Here is a 16771-nt window from a genome sequence, read left to right on the forward strand (position 1 = left end):
AGGACTTTCTATGTGCAGAGCACTGTACTTGGGAGGGCACAATACCAAAGAATAGGTATAAGGAATCCCCGCCCATCCGGAACTTGCAGTCTAGAGGAAGAGACAGACATTAAAATAGATTAAGCAAGCATAGAATTTAGTTTTTAAAGTTCAATATTTTTCTAGATTATTTTTAAGTGGGCCACATTGATCCACAGCTAGAGAACAGTGTCTTCTATTTTGCTAACTGCTCCCAAGTGCCCAGTACAGTGCTCAGTACACAGTTGGGCCTTAATAAATAGTGACGATGCCCTGATCCAATTTGAATTGTTGACTTTCCCTGAACCCTAATCAGGTACTTGATATTGTACTGTTTTGCATTGCTGGTCCTGGGTACATGTTTACTTATAATACTATATTGATTCTTGGGCTGGTAACAATTAGCAAATATTTATTTTTTGTAATGTGAATAGAATGCATATGTTTTGATGGTGATAAAATACAGCCGAGATTAAGAACTGGTTTAAGAATGAAGTCCAGTTTGGGAGTTTTAATAAAGTCAGATTCATTACTTATTGCCCTGTGCTATTGATTAGACAGTCACTTCAATCTTTTTTGCCTTGCAGGTGAAAATTGAGCTGCCAACCCAACTCCATGAGAAACACCACATTCTCTTCTCATTTTATCATGTCACCTGTGACATAAATGCAAAGGCTAATGCCAAAAAGAAAGAAGCTCTGGAAACATCAGGTACTAATGGAAAATCATTTTTAAATATTTCCATAATGTTCTGTGTCTGAATGAAAAAGAGTTCATTAACGACAACTCATTTTTTTTAATTTTTGAATAATTTCAAAAATAGTTTCCATTGTCCTAACTCTAGAACTATTTTTGCTTTGATTCTGCTATAAAATAATTCTGATCAAAGCCATTTGCTATGTATTCTTTTGTGCAGTTGGATATGCTTGGCTTCCTTTGATGAAAGGTGATCAACTAGCATCTCAAGAACAGACTATTCCAGTAGCAACTAGTTTGCCTCCTAATTATTTGAGTCTTCAAGATTCTGCAAGTGGAAAGGTATCAAGTGGCAATAACGCAATTAGAAGTGATTTTGTTTCTTCCCTTTCAGTGTATGTTAGATGCTTTAATAATAATAATGATGGCATTTATAAAGCACTTACTGCGTGCACAGCACTGTTCTAAGTGCTGAGCATTGTTCTAAGTGTCAGCACAGTATGCAGAGAACAAATAAATAGTGGAAAAATGCAGTATTTGTCCAGTTAAGAGATAAATTATTAATATAAGCACTTCAATGTTTTCTTTTGGAAAAGCAAATTACTGTCAGTTTTACGCTGTTTTTTGGCTTGGTTTTTCACATTATCCACCTTCGACTTTGTATTTCCTTTTTTTTTTATTTTGCAAATGTGCAATCATTTTGTCTCATGCAAACTTAGGCAACTGTAATGCAAACTAAAGAAGATTGACAATTTGTATTATGGAATGGCATTTACGATATACACAATAACATTTTCTTTCCAGAACAATGGAAGTGATATTAAATGGGTAGACAGTGGGAAACCACTTTTCAAAGTGTCAACATTTGTTGTATCAACAGTAAATACTCAGGTGAGTTCATTTTCCCTGCACTGTTACTGGCCATGCTATAAAACTAATAAGGAAACTTCATAAATTTTATGGCTTTTTTCTAATCTTAAGATTGATGCTCACCCCCTGCAACTTTCCACTCATTGTATTCCTTTCTCTGCTGCATATATGTTGGCATGAAAATGCGCTGTGGAAAGTGGTAGAAGGTTGTAAAGGGCAAGAGGGAAAAGGAAGATGGATGAAAGAGAATGGAGAAATGAAAGATATTAATGGGAGCATTTCTCCAAGCTGAGCTATCTCAGACTCTTGATAGGTAGAAAATGAGTGTCTTGTTGTACATAACAGGGTGCGCAGATGAAGAAGTGCAAGCCCTGAAGATTGAAATGGGCAGTTTATGTCTTTGTTTGGGGTTTAAATGGCATAGGAAGTTAATTCATCAAGTAAATTTTCACAAAGCATTAAAGGAAAATCACTTTAGGTTAAAGATGTCAGTAATAGAGTTTTGCATGCTGTTGCACAAATCATCAGGAAGTCATTTTCCAAGTAATTAGAAAACATTTCATTTAAGAACTAATTCTAATTTCTTTTTAACTATCTTAGGATTCAAATGTGAATACATTCTTCCAGCAGTGCCAAAAAAGGGAAAAAGATCTCTCTCAACCACCTACCTCTAATTTTGTCTTCGCTTGTAAGGTAATATAATTTAGAAATAATGAAGATTTGTTGTTGATTTCAAATCTATTTTAAAATTACATGTTGGGTGGCCTTACAATTGAAAAGCAAGCCAGGAGGGTCATTCACACTTTTTTAAAAATCTTGTTGCATGAAGTTGCACTTCGCCCTTTCTCTTCTTCCTTGCTTGCTCTGAAAACCGGTCCAATCTGTACTTATTCTTGGAGAAAATAGAAAAAAAATCAACTAGCTGTTTCCATATTTTCATCAGCCATGATTGATGCATATTACTGAATACCTCTAAAGTACCAGTACTGAACTAGGCTCTTGAACTACGTGTTGAATAATAGATAAGGTTCTTGCTATGTAGAAATCTTATAATAATAATAATAGTATTTGATAAGCACTTACTATGTGCCAAGCACTGTTCTAAGCACTAGGGAATCTACAAGGTAATCAGGTTGTCCCAAGTAAGGCTCACAATCTTAATTCCCATTTTACAGATGAGGTAACTGAGGCACAGGCACCGTTTGTCTGCCGTGTGACTTTGGGAAGCCACTTCACTTCTCTGTGACTCAGTGACCTCATCTGTAGAATGAGGATTTAGACTGTAAGCTCCACATGGGGCAGGGACTGTGTCCAACCCAATTTACTTATTTGCACCCCAGCGCTTGGTACAGTGCCTAGCACATAGTAATCACTTAATATCATTATTATTAAGAGGCCAGAGAACAAACTTGAGTGGTATGGCGGAAGGATAAGTGGCTCTTAGACTGTGAGCCCCATCTGGGACAGGAACTGAATCCAACTGATTCTAATTTCTACCCCAGCACTTAGTACAGTGCTCAGTACCTAGTTAGCACATCATGATTAATCTTATCATCCATGATCATCAACCCACAGAAAGTATGTGAATACTGTGGACTGGACTTCAATCACACAGTGGTATTTTCAGCCACCTTCTCACACATTGATGAAAACCTTACTGTCAGTAACTTTATCTCTGAATACAAAGGACATATTGTATATAAATCTAAGGAAATGTAGGTGCTTCTTTATTGAACAACTTTAGTTGAGGTTATGTCCTGTTCAATGGGATTGCAAAGAGACCCATTATGGAGATGCACATTTAAACCCAGTTGGAATATTGATGGGAGTCGCTCAAGAAGAAACAAAGTACTTGCAGCACGAGGGTGTGTGTTTGTTTTTTAGGTTTTTATTAAGCTCTTACTATGCATCAAACACTGTTCTAAGCACTGGGGTAGATACAAATTAATTAGGTCAGATACAGCCTTGTCCTTCATGGGAGCTCACAGTCTTAAGTTGGAGGGAGAACAAGTATTGAATCCCCATTTTGCAGTTGAAGAAGCTGAGGCACAGAGAAATTAAGTGACTTGCCCAAGGTCACATGGCAAGCAATTGGCAGAGCCAATACTCTGAATCCCAGGCCTGTGTTCTTTCCACTAGGCTGTGCTGCTTTGATGTCTAATGTTCTTTAGGCCTGGCCTCATGTAAATCTCCAAGTCTTTTTTCTAGTAACTGTGGTATCTGTTAAGTGCTTACTATGTGCCAGGCACTTTTCCAAGTGCTGGGGTAGATACAAGATAATTGGGTTGGACAGAGTCCCTGTCCCACATGGAGAGCACAATCCTAATCTTCATTTTACAAATGAGAGAACTGAGGCACAGAGAAGTTAAGTGACTTGTCCAAGATCACATAGCAGACAAATGGTGGAGCTAGGATTAGAATCCAGATCCTCCGTCCCCCACCTTATAGATATGCCCACAATAAGTGTTAAGGTTAATCAGTTCAGAGAAGTTTGTTTTGGTATGTGAAGGGACACATCTTGAAGAGAGACAGGGAAAAGGAATGCAGACGTGATCAAATGAAGGAGGGAATCGAGAAAAGAGAATACTTTCATAAATGATAGTCCTAAAACATCTATATTTGCTTTATTCAGATTCCCATTTTCAAGACAAACATAATTTGTAATGAATCCTTTTTATCTACTACAGAATTTGCTTAATGTTGAGAAGATTCATGCAATCATCAGTTTTCTTCCTGTGACTCTGAATCAGCTGTTTTGGGTTCTAGTACAGAATGAAGAGGATGAAATTACCACAACTGTGACCAGGTATCTTGAATTTCCTGACTACTATAATGTAAAAATAAATTATTATGTAGCTAATGATCCACTGATGATGATAGCCATCAAATAAATGATGCTAGGCCAAGAATTTTTAATTAAGTAGATATTTAAGTGCATATATTTAATGGATATAAATATATAAGTATATATTTTTAAAGTTTAGAGAGGAAAACTATGCAAGTCCAGAGTATAATTGGTTATTTTTTCTAAATGAGCAATATATCTTGGTTCTTCTTGTTAAATCTTTGTATGATTTTCCTTGTTAGGTTAACTATTTCATTCTTTTGTTCCCCGAAACATAAATAAGGACATTACTTTCTCAGACTGATGATTCATTCATCCCAGTATTCTGTGTCCACCATTGATAAGAGAATACTTGGAGGAACAATGTGACATTGGCCTTCTTTAGCATAATAATAATAATGGCATTTATTAAGTGCTTACTATGTGCAAAGCACTGTTCTAAGTGCTGGGGAGGTTTCAAGGTGATCAGGTTGTCCCGGGGGGGCTCACAGTCTTAATCCCCATTTTACAGATGAGGTAACTGAGGCACAGAGAAGTTAAGTGACTTGCCCAAAGTCACACAGCTGACAATTGGCGGAGTCAGGATTTGAACCCAAGACCTCTGACTCCAAAGCCTGTGCTCTTTCCACTGAGCCACTGCATCCATCCTAACATGGTTAGGATGAACCATATTTCATGACTAACTTTATCTCTGAAGCCTTTATAGCTCTTTATTCCAAAGCCTCTTTGGACCTACTGATATATTTGGCTACCACAATGTCCTTGGGTAACAAATTCCAGAACATGAAATTCCAGAGATTTCAAGTTCACAGGGGTGGTCACCACTCATGCAAAGTAGTATTTCCTTTTGTGTTTATTTTTCAGACCATTACCTTTAAGCTTCAGTAGGTGCCCCTTTCTCTTGTTGTTGATGAATAAAATATCATGTTCACCTTGTCTACAACCTTCAAATTTGGTCATGACCTACTTCAGCCTTTGAGTAACAATAAAAACAAATTAGGGCATACAATTTCTTCTCACAAATAGGTCTTTGAATTGTGGGTTAGATAGAGTGATCTTAAAAAAAATTAAGTAAACTGGCATTCATTTTGTCAGAGCCTTAAGAAATTCTTAGTTGTTTTGACTTGACTCAGAGTCTTGTGTCTCCGAGATTCCCCTCAGGGAGAGGAGAGGGAAAGCCTTATGTCTGACTGTGGTTTTGGTGAGATGTTGTACTCTTTGTACAAGCTATAGGCTAGTCCTTTATACCTTTTTGGCAAAACTGGTCCCATGTTCTTGTGTTTTTTGGCCCTGGCTATCAAGAAGAATCCAGGAGCCTCTAGATACCTAGGTTCCAAAATTGTACCCAGGTATTCCTCCATTCCCCGCAGCTTGGTTCACTGGGTCATTTTCCACTATTTGAAGCCCGAACGTCAGGGTTGCAGGGAAGGAAAGGATATCTGGGCCCCATTTTCTCACCCCATTCCAGGTTCAGAAAAAGGGAATCACAAGTCGCACAACCTCAACTCCTTTACATCGCAGATAAGATTCCTTGTCTCCTGATCACTGTATTTTATTATTAACAATACTACCATTATTACATTAAGCACTTACTATGTGTCAAACACTCTTCTAAATTATGGGGTAGATACAAGTTAATCAGGTTGTACACAATCCCTATTCCCCATGGGTTTCACAATCTTAGTAGGAGGAAGAACAGGACTTGTCTCCCCCTTTTAGACTGTGAGCCCACTGTTGGGCAGGGACTGTCTCTATATGTTGCCAATTTGTACTTCCCAAGTGCTTAGTACAGTGCTCTGCACACAGTAAGCGCTCAATAAATACGATTGATGATGATGATGATGATGACTTGAATCCCCATTTTACAGTTGAGGAAACTGAGGAACAGAAAAGTTAAGTGAATTGCCCAAGGTCACACAGCAGGAAAGTGACAGAGCTGGGATTAAAACCCAGGTCCTCTGAATACCAGACCCATGCTCTTTTCACTAGGCCATGCTGCTTCCCCTATATGCTTAATATATGTGTTTTTATTTGGACCCTGAAGGATTAAAACGAGTTCCTGAATGTGGAAGAGTGATGTTTCCCTGCTTAATCCAGCAAAAGGATTAAATAAGTTTTCCTTTGCAGGGTTCTGAGTTTTATTGTGTCTAAGTGCCATGAAGAACAGCTAGACCACTGTGTCCAGTCCTACATAAAGGTATGAAATACCTATTTGCTGTTTGATAATGTACTCTTACCCTGCAAATTTTTTTTTTTCTTTTCTTGTCTCTGGTCCTTGTGTTTGGTTTCCTCCTTTAAAACAGTAATGCACCCCCAAGTGGTATTTTTCAGAACAGTCACTTTAATTATTGGGAATTGGGAATTCATACCTATGAAGTGACTTGGCTAAATTAATTCTATAGATTTTACATACATATAGGTGTGTGTGAGATAGAGAGTTCTTTCCCTAGCATTAGAAACAGTTGATATTTCAGTTTAAGATTTCTTGCCTTGGAATTTTCCTGGATTTCCTTTTATTTGCTGAATTCTGTATGTTTCTTCTGTAAGGTTTTCTTAGCTGCTCTTATTGTTTTCTCAGGCATATTTTCATTTTCCAAGTTACTCTGTATTTGTACCTCCTTCTGGTATGTTAAGAACTTTATCTTCTGGCATGAATCACTTGCCCATTCATTACTATGCACTGCTTTTCCAGGTCCTCTTTCAACTTTTCATTCAGGGCCCTCATAGCTCATTGCCCAGTTGTATGTCTCAATGTCAGTGAACTTGCTATGATGTTTGCAACATCAGAGTTCCAATGAAACTGATCTCTGCATGTAATGAAACCACATCCTGTACAGGCTGGGCCATCAGGAAGTCAGAGAAACGTTTGAGTAGATTTTCTGCCGCAAACTACCTGATTTGTAGATTTCCTATCTCTTTCTATACCCCGTGCATCTTCTTCTCCCTTTGACACCAGTAGGACAGTTAATGAATCAATCAATAGTATTTATTGAGCGCTTATTTGTGCCGAGTTCTGTACTAAACACTTGGGAAGGTTCAATAGAAGAGAGTTAACAGACATGTTCCCTGCCCTTAAGGAGCTTACAGTCTAGAGCATTTCAGAGATGCCCATGAGGGGTGGACAAAGAGAACATGACTACTGAAAAGCCGTCTCTCAAAGGAGTCTTTTGGGTGTTTTCAATATCAGGGGAACAGCCAGACATTTCAGCCCCAGGCAGATCTAGAAGCATGCTCTCTCATTTGTTTCCTTTCTGCATATTTCCTAGGGCATGCAACTTGACATTTCAGTGCCAGAAAAGACAAAAGAAAATGGCCAAATCCCATGCTCTGGTTTTGAAATGTTAGAATCTGTTGCGGTAGAACTTTCAGCAACTAACAGATTCACTTTTGCTCTAGGTTGCCTTTTTAACAAAACGGAACATGAGAGAAACAATATAGCTGTAACTACTAAGTACAGGAAGTAGAAACTCATCTCTTCATCCACTCCTTCTCTATGAGCAAACACACCAACGTACACACACACACAAACACACACACATTCCTCTTCATATGCCTACGATCCTTTTTTTTCTCTCCATGCTTAGTGAAAGAAGAAATAAATATGGAGCTCACCAAAAATGTGAACCATATGTTATGGCTGTGTAGTTGTTTTATGAGCTCCAAGGATAATAGTCCTTATTTGGGGCTTGAAACAGAAAATAGCTTGCTGGCCTTTTAATCTGATATCTTATTTTTGATGGGCAAGAGAAAAGGAGGTGGCGAATATACTCTTTGTCCACCTTTTACCATCAAATCCTGGGATGTGTCTGTCTGACACAGTCTTTTTCGAATCTCAGGAGACTTGGAAAAGTTTTAATAGCTGAAACTATGAAATCACCAATATGAAATTGCCTATATAAATATAGCATACATGTGCTTATACATACACACACACACACACACACACACACACAGATAATACAACTGCTTTTCAAGATGTCTGAAACTAAGGTAACCAGAAAACTGGACACCTCAAGTGGGAGGGAGTGGGACCAAAGAAAGGATGGGGAGAGGAGGAAAAACCAGTAAGAGATGGGCAGGGGCTAAAGAGTGAGAGGAAAAGGGAGAAAATAGGAGAGAGGAAGGAAGAACAAAAAGAGAACTAGGAAAAGGGATAAAAGGAGAGTGAGAAAAAAGGCCAATAGAGACAGGCAAAAGGAATGAGGGTAGGATGATAAAGGAGAGAAGAAGGGGTGAGGAGTAAAGGGAAGAGAAAGGAAGTGTGGTAAAGAGGAAATAGGATAATAGGGAGAGGTAGTGGGACAATGGGCGAAATTCCCGTTTGCTCCATGACTGTCCTGGAGGAAATGGAGCCCTGAGTGGGGTGTGGTTTATCTGTGGCAAACTTCACTCCTTCTGCCCAGGTTGTGGCAACAGTGGCTCTGGATCATAGTGAGTGAACTGGGTCTCCTTCAGGCCTGTAATTTTGGGGCTCTTATGGCTGCTGCCATCTTCCCAGATCCAGGTCCCCAAATATGGGCCTTATGGGGGCAGGGGGGAATCACAGTGACTGGGGGCCCATGATCTGTGGACCTGCAGCTTTCAGGACATCCACATTCACCCTTGCTTGTCTTTCCCTCAGTCCTTTCCCTGCCAGTGTGGGTAGGGCAATTCATAGTGATGTTCATTCATTCATTCATTCATTCATTCAGTCGTATTTATTGACGTTTACTGTGTGCAAAACACTGTACTATGTGCTTGGGAAAGTACAACACAGAAACAGAGACAATCCCTGACCATTACAAGCTCAGAAGTGCCATTTACCCACTCAATGTCATCCCTCCCATTTCTTGAGGTTTTTTAGGGCAAATTCATTCCCAAAAGATTTCAAGTTGGAGATGGGTCAGATCCTTGACATTTAAAACTGCCCCACCTAAACTTGGGACATCTGGCCACTTTACTGAATTAGTCAGGCAAGTTAATGGTAGTAGGAGAGTGGAAGGAGGACTAACCTAACAGTCTTGAGAGCTGCATTCTAGTCCTGCCTCAGCCAGTGCATTGCCCCTGTAAGATCTGGGGAACCATTTTACACATTCCAAAAAATAAAATTATAAGTTTTAATAATGGTATTTTTAAAGAACTTACTCTGGGCCGAACACCATACTAAGCCCTGGCAAAGGCTACATAGGTAGGAATTAAACGTGAGTCCTGTTCTTTTAGGGTCTGACAATTTATACAAGACCATAATTCTTATCTCGACCTACTGCACAAGGATATTCTGAAGATAACTGAGATCATTTCTGTGAAGTGCTTATTGGCTACATGACAAAATAAATAAATGTATTTTTACAATTATACAAAAATGCACTAACCACCATTTAAAGTTCAGTGAAGCTAAATGCCACTGAGTCACTCCATCCACCATTCAAAATGCCCAAATGTGTCGTGGGACTTTTTCAGGGTCATGTGTGAAAAATGAACCCTATGAAACTTAAAGATGAGTGGACTGTAGAATAGTGTGGATTGAAATGATGTATCAGTCCTAACTAGAATCATATTCTAGGCGGAAGCCAGAGAATAACCTGCCACTTTACATTTCAGAACTGATTAATATGAACTTGGGCCCAGGAATGGTACATGGGGAAGAAGTCAATGCTGGGTACCCTGTAGAAATGAAATTATGTGGGAAAACAGAGATTACTTCATGACCCTATGAACCTTTCCATCCTCCTCTGTAACAAGTCTAAAAGTGCCCAGCTGCATCAGAAGTATTTATTGGACAAAAGTCCCCATGGGGAAACATTCATATTACAAGTTCTCCTGTGATTGAAGTCCAACTGTGCTTTTGGGGTCAGAATAAAGCTGAGGTTCTCTTGGCTCAAAATTGAACCTGAATTTTGAAAACTTTCTTGAGCTTGAAGCAGCACACAAAGTTGTATTAACAACAAGTGTATTGAAAGATATGACTTTGAGGAATAATTCTAGACTGTTGCCCTTAAATTCTTAGCTTTTTATAGCAATTAATATACCATGATTAGCATCCAGTTGCAGATGATGATGATAACAGCCAAGCTGATATCATGTGATAAAAGTGGTAAAGGTTCACGAGATCTCGATTCAGAATTTCCAATCCTGGAATTATGCCAGGTCGAGGCGGAGCATACCCTGCTGGTCTTTGAAGGGAATCTCATTTCCCAGTTGGCCATTTGAGTGGGTGCTCTACCCCTTTCAGGATGAAGAGTTGCCACCAAGTCATCTGTTACCGGTGGAAGAAAGGAGCAGGGGAAAAGGTGGCCCTGAGTAGGTGGGTGAAAACCCTCCATGTTTCCTGTACCTTCTTAATCATTCTGTCTCTGTCTCTCACTTCCGTCTCTTTCTTGTCTGTGAGAAGCAGTCTGGAGGAGACTTTAGGAGAGCAAGGCCCTGATTACTCATGTCCCTGTTCCAAGTGATAAATAGAAAGAAGTTTGTTACACCTTTATGACTGGAGGACTGGGAATTCCCAGGGGATCTGAGGGTGCCAAGAAGGTTTTGACAAGGAAAAGCAAGCAGCACGTAATTTTAAAAACACAGGCAATCAATGCATCGCACGCTCTTCTTGATATTTCTCAAACATATTTCTTATTGTATTCACTTTCTGGGGCTTCTCCAGTTTGTGTTCAAGACCAGGTCATACAATGAAAGAACTGTCCATGAGGAACTGGCCAAGAATATGACTGGACTTCTGAAATCTAATGACTCGACAACAGTGAAGCATGTTTTGAAGGTAAACTGTTGGATTGTAGAAAAATACTTTGTCTACTATGCCCAAATTTGTTTCCCAACCCTTTATGGCAAAACTTATCATAACCTAATAACACTATCCAGTTTCATGTGGTGTCAGATAATTAAGTCTTTCCATTGTTTTCCATTGGGTTTATCCTCTTGGATTTTACATCAGCATTGGGACAACTACTAGGCTAGCACATATTCACTGAGGCTCAACCTCAATTTTGATTGGATTTATTCTCAGTATTTTTATATTCCTTATTTTACCTGTCATGTATTTCAAATTTTTGAAGTCAGTGACCTAGAAGAGGTTAATGACCTGAGAAGCAGCATAGCCTAGTGGATAAGAGCACGGGCCTTGTAATACTGAGGAACATTGTATCAGTTTGCAAGTGCCTTTCCTTGGACACACTCTGAGACTCAAGCCAAAGATTTGTGCCTGGTTGTCCTTTATTGCAGATTTTGGGTTCTTGCAAAATACCCATGGTAAGGGAAAACTCATGCTGTAGCCAGCTGCAGGTGTATAACTATTTCCTCCATCCCTATATTGAACCATATCAAAATAGGCTTGCATTACCAGAAGAAAGTTCCTTAACTACCTGAAAGCCAAAATGCAGAGCAAAACCATACACTGTGGCAAAACTGAGGATACTGACCTGCACTAGGCTGAGTGACTAAGTGACAGAGTTTTCATAGTTCTTTTTTACTCTCCTTGTGGCCTTGGGAAAATCACTCTAATTTTCTAACTCCATTTCTCTACTTGTAAAGTTGATATAATATAGATAATTCATATTGCAAACCCTACCCAAATATTTTGGAGATGAATGAGGTTTGATCATATTGTAAAAATGCTTAGGTGACAGGCTGAGGAACAAATATGTCATAAAAAAGTTATAATATTCCTGTATTTTCAAGATATGTTTCTTTAGGAATAAAGAATTTGTATCATTAGAAAGGAAAAATAATTTTAATAATGAACATGGAAAGCATTCAAATTGAGATGTAAGACAAAGAGCCTTTGTTATTCAAGGTCTTACTGAATTTCAAGGTTGGTAGTGTTTCTCTAATGAGAAAGGCAAGAAGGAACTAAAAAATCCATTGTGGTGGTTTTGTTTTGATTCTTAGAGCTCTACTAATATAGAGGCGGCAATTAATTCCATCTTTTGACTTTAGAAGTCTTAATCCCAGGTTCATTGAGTAGGTCAGTAGCGGGAAGCAGTGTAGCCTAGTAGAAAGAGCATGGGCTTGGAAGTCAAAGGATCTGGGTTCCAATCCCAGTTTTGCCACTTTTCTTCTCTGTGACCTTGGACAAGACATTTAACTTTTCTGTGACTGTTACCTCATCTGTAAAATGGGGACTAAGACTGTGACCCATATGTGGGATCTGGACTATGTCCAACCTGATTAGCTTGTATGTAACCCAGCATTTAGTGCAGTACCTAGCATATAGTCAGTGCTAAAAAAAAAACCATAAAAAGTCCAGTGGCAGAGCACAAAAGTCCTCTTATCTCCTTACATGATACGATGATGAGATTTTATCTTCTCTCTTTTCCGACAGCATTCTTCGTTCTTCTTTGCAATTATCATAAAGTCAATGGCCCAGCACTTGGTCGAGACCAATAAAGTAGAGGTAAGGTAATCCAGAGGTGATATAATTTTAGTGTACATATTTACTATTCTATTTATTTTGTTAATGATGTGCATTTAGCTTTAATTCTATTTGTTCTGACAACTTGACACCTGTCCACGTGTTTTGTTTTGTTGTCTGTCTCCCCCTTCTAGACTGTGAGCCCGTTGTTGGGTAGGGACCGTCTCTATATGCTGCCAACTTGTACTTCCCAAGCGCTTAGTACAGTGCTCTGCACACAGTAAGCACTCAGTAAATACAATTGAATGAATGAATGAATTAGAGGATAGGCCTCAAAAGATACCCCAGTTCCATAGTCCACTAGAACAGCCTGAGAAGCTAGAATGAGACCACAAAAAGGAACCAAACAGAAAACAATAAAATTTGCCTCTCCTTTTGTAATGGATTTCTTCTCATTTTTAATTGGAATTAGTGTTTGTAAGAAAAATCAGGGATTTTCTTTGGGCCAATACTTGAATCAGAGGAACAACAATGGTAAAACTGAAAAACAGGAAAAACCTTAGTACAGTTGGCACCAGTGAAGAATTTGTAGGTGGAAAAAGCTTAATATTAGGTTAAAAGTGCTTTGAATCTACCTGCAAGGCCATTTTAAATAATGGGAATATGTTCATTCATTCCTGTAGTGAGTGCTTTGAAATCCAAAAAGTTACGGTCATGGAAACTTGACCTGTTAAGAAAGCTTCCATGTCATTTCTATAGCTCTTTATTTCTAATTGCCCAGTAAAAGTAATTCAACAAGTGAAATAGAGTTACAGGCTTTGTGACCCGTATGCAATATTGTGCAGAAATAATCCATTATTTCTTTAGCTCCCTCGGACTCAAAGGTTTCCTGAATCATGCCAACATGAATTGGACACCCTTGTGATGGTTCTGTCCGACCATGTGATTTGGAAATACAAAGACGCCCTTGAAGAAACAAAAAGAGCAAACCATAGTGTTGCCAGATTCCTAAAGGTAAAATGCTTTCTCTTTGTGACTGTGATGGGGGTTGGAGACTAAAGATAACCCAAACCCTAAAAATCTCAGATTCTGATTGAATCTCAAAGCTACTATTATGTTGGAAATGTAAAATATTTTGCTCTTTAGTCACACTGTTTTCTTGATTTTAGGTCTCACAGAAGATTTGGGATTTCAGTGCTAGTGACAGTGGCATTGCTGCTCAAGCACACTGACTTCTCAGAGTGACTTAAAAAAACGATAAAGCCTTATCCATTTTAGCCTGTGGCTAAACTATGATTTGACATCATTCTCCTCTTGGGTTATTGACTTTTCTTCTCTAGTGTCAGATCTGTCAGACTTGGCTCCTATTTATGTAATTGGTTCAATGTTACTAAACAACAAATTAGACTGTTTTAGGCATGTATAAATGAACTTGATTAATAATAATAAAAATCTTGGTATTTGTTAAGCGCTTACTAAGTGACAAGCACTGTTCTAAAGGCCAAGGGGAGATGCAAGGTAATGAGGTTGTCCCACGTGGGACTCACACTCTTAATCCCCATTATACAGATGAGGTATCCGAGGCACAGAGAAGTTGAGTGACTTGCCCAAAGTCACACAGATGGCAAGTGACAGAGGTGGGATTATAACCCAAGACCTCTGACTCCTAAACTCGTGTTCTTTCCACTGAGCCATGCTGCTTCTCAAGGATTCTTAAGAATTCCTTTGGTAGTGTAATGTGCAAGCTTTTAATATTTTCAATTATTTTTTTATGTAAATATATCAAAATTCCATTATTTTTTAGCACTGCTTTACATTTATGGACCGAGGATTTGTATTTAAGATGATCAACAGTTACATAAGTATGTTTTCTCCAAGTGATCCAAAGGTAAGAATTCTATTTGGAATGTTATTTAACTTAAAAATAATTTTGGCAAAATTAAGCATAACTCAAAACTGATTACAGATTGAAGAAAGGCTAGGTAAGCACAGAAGCCCAATATTGGGTTATACTGGACATTTTTACTAAGAGCATTTAATTGGTAATGAACACTCAGCTTGTAATTACTACCTTCAGGCCTAGCCTGTTTTCTGACATACCGATTTGTACTCTTAATGGAGGAGGTTTTTTTCCTCCTAATTCTGCGATTTTGCATAATTTTTCAAGGTCTGTTTGAAATTCATTCCCATCTTTCAAAGTGTTAGCAACTGATTTAATGAAACTTCTCTCAATTCTGTATCTTTAAAAATAATAGAAACCATGATCAGCCCCATATATTTTAGCTATTCCTCCATCTGCAGAAGCAGCAGGGGGACAAGGAATATAATATTTTGAGGTTTATTCCAGCTCTGTGATTCTATACACACATCTTTCATCTACCCAAACTGAATTTTGTTACAAGATTTAATCCTGGCTAAATAGCTTCAATAGTAAAAGCAGATGTATAATGAAGACAAACACACAAGAGACAGTATCATTATATGTGGATCCTTCTGAATTGGTAATAGCAGAAAGGTCTTTATCTTCAACTGAATTGACTTCAAAAGTTTCCTTTAAAATATTTTGACTTTTCAAAAGCAAGCTAAGTAGGAACCAGATCATCTGTCCTAATTGAGCTGAAATAACATAGAAAATAAAACATATTAAATCAGATATTGTTGACATTGATCCAAATTCCTGATTTTGATACTCCTTTGGGAAACCTCATTTTGAAAATAATTAAGTGGGCCTGAATTCTGTATGCACATAGTGGTATTTCCATATTATCCCATAACTAAAGAAGTTAAGAAACACGACATGCTGGCAGCGGGTGCCTGTTTGTGGTCTTGAAGAAAGAGATTTCAAATATAAAATTAAATTTGGAAACTACAGGATGACTGGATAATAAATTTAAGAACTATGAAGTCGAGTATATACGTGGGATATGGGGTGTGTGGTGACATATTTGCCATGAATAGCCAAAGGTCCCAAATTATTTCTCACTAGCAAATATTTCTCATTTGAATTATCATCTATGTAATCTAATCTGGGCTTGAGATGCTTGAGGGAAGTACTGTACTCCCACTCTACAGAATTAAACGAAAGAACAGAGAAAAGGTGCTATTTTCCAGAAGGGGCTATCAAGACTGTCTTCTATGAGTTTTATACCATGAACCATTTTATTTTTTTTAATAGTATTCATCAAGTGACTCTACTCTACTAAATTCTGGGGTAGATACAAGCTACTCAGGCTACACAGGCCTGCATGTGAGTCACAGTCTAAATCCCCATTTTACAGATGAAGTAACTGAGGCACAGAGAAGTGAAATGACTTGTCTAAGGTCACGCAGGAGACAAATGGTGGAGCCGGAATTAGAACCCAGTTCCTCTGACTCCCAGGATAATGTTTTCCATGAGACCAAGTTGGATCACTCAGGTTTCCTGGAAATTTTAGGCCAAATTATTTAGTCCTAATTCAAAAAATTTGATCCTAACTCTTTCTTGAGGTTTTGGTGGAAACTAACTGTACTAACCCTCTTCTAAGCAAGCTTTATTGCAAACCAGATTAACTTGACTGTGTTCAGGCTAAACCTATTATAATTATCTGTGGGAAATCATAATGCGACTTCATTTAGTTTTTGGGTGAAAAATTCATAATCATTGAGACTGGTTCTGTTTCAGATCCTGTGCCAGTACAAATTTGATTTTCTTCAAGAAATATGCTATCATGAACATTTTATTCCACTGTGTCTCCCTATCCATTCAGCAAACATTCCAGGTAATCAAAGTCTTCTTATTTTCATAAACTCCAGGAAACTGGTCAAAGATTTCATCCATCATCACAGTTACACTTTATTCACAGGAATGACACTCAAACATGATATAAAAGACACTGACTAAATTCCAGGAATGCAATGAGGAAGTGATACTGAATCATTTTCCAGGAGCATAGATTCACAGTTCTCCCATATTTCAGATGGTTCCTAATTTGTATTTTGTTTCACAAAGGCCAACAACAGAAATAAAG

At 38.3% G+C, this 16771-nt stretch overlaps 1 protein-coding gene across 7 annotated transcripts in view; it reads left to right on the plus strand.

Moving 5' to 3' along the window:
* The window catches only part of DOCK10 (dedicator of cytokinesis 10), a 247672-nt gene that overhangs the window by 175521 nt on the left and 55380 nt on the right, over positions 1-16771 (plus strand). For all 7 annotated transcript variants that reach the window (XM_038748917.1, XM_038748915.1, XM_038748916.1 and 4 more), the window contains exons 20-30: positions 606-729; positions 935-1056; positions 1519-1605; positions 2185-2277; positions 4272-4390; positions 6557-6626; positions 11061-11174; positions 12735-12806; positions 13632-13778; positions 14569-14652; positions 16426-16522. In XM_038748917.1, coding sequence (XP_038604845.1) covers positions 606-729; positions 935-1056; positions 1519-1605; positions 2185-2277; positions 4272-4390; positions 6557-6626; positions 11061-11174; positions 12735-12806; positions 13632-13778; positions 14569-14652; positions 16426-16522 — 1129 coding nt within the window. The remainder of the gene's footprint in view (positions 1-605; positions 730-934; positions 1057-1518; positions 1606-2184; positions 2278-4271; positions 4391-6556; positions 6627-11060; positions 11175-12734; positions 12807-13631; positions 13779-14568; positions 14653-16425; positions 16523-16771) is intronic.

Source organism: Tachyglossus aculeatus, chromosome 7, assembly GCF_015852505.1.
Source record: "Tachyglossus aculeatus isolate mTacAcu1 chromosome 7, mTacAcu1.pri, whole genome shotgun sequence".
Lineage (NCBI taxonomy): Eukaryota > Metazoa > Chordata > Mammalia > Monotremata > Tachyglossidae > Tachyglossus > Tachyglossus aculeatus.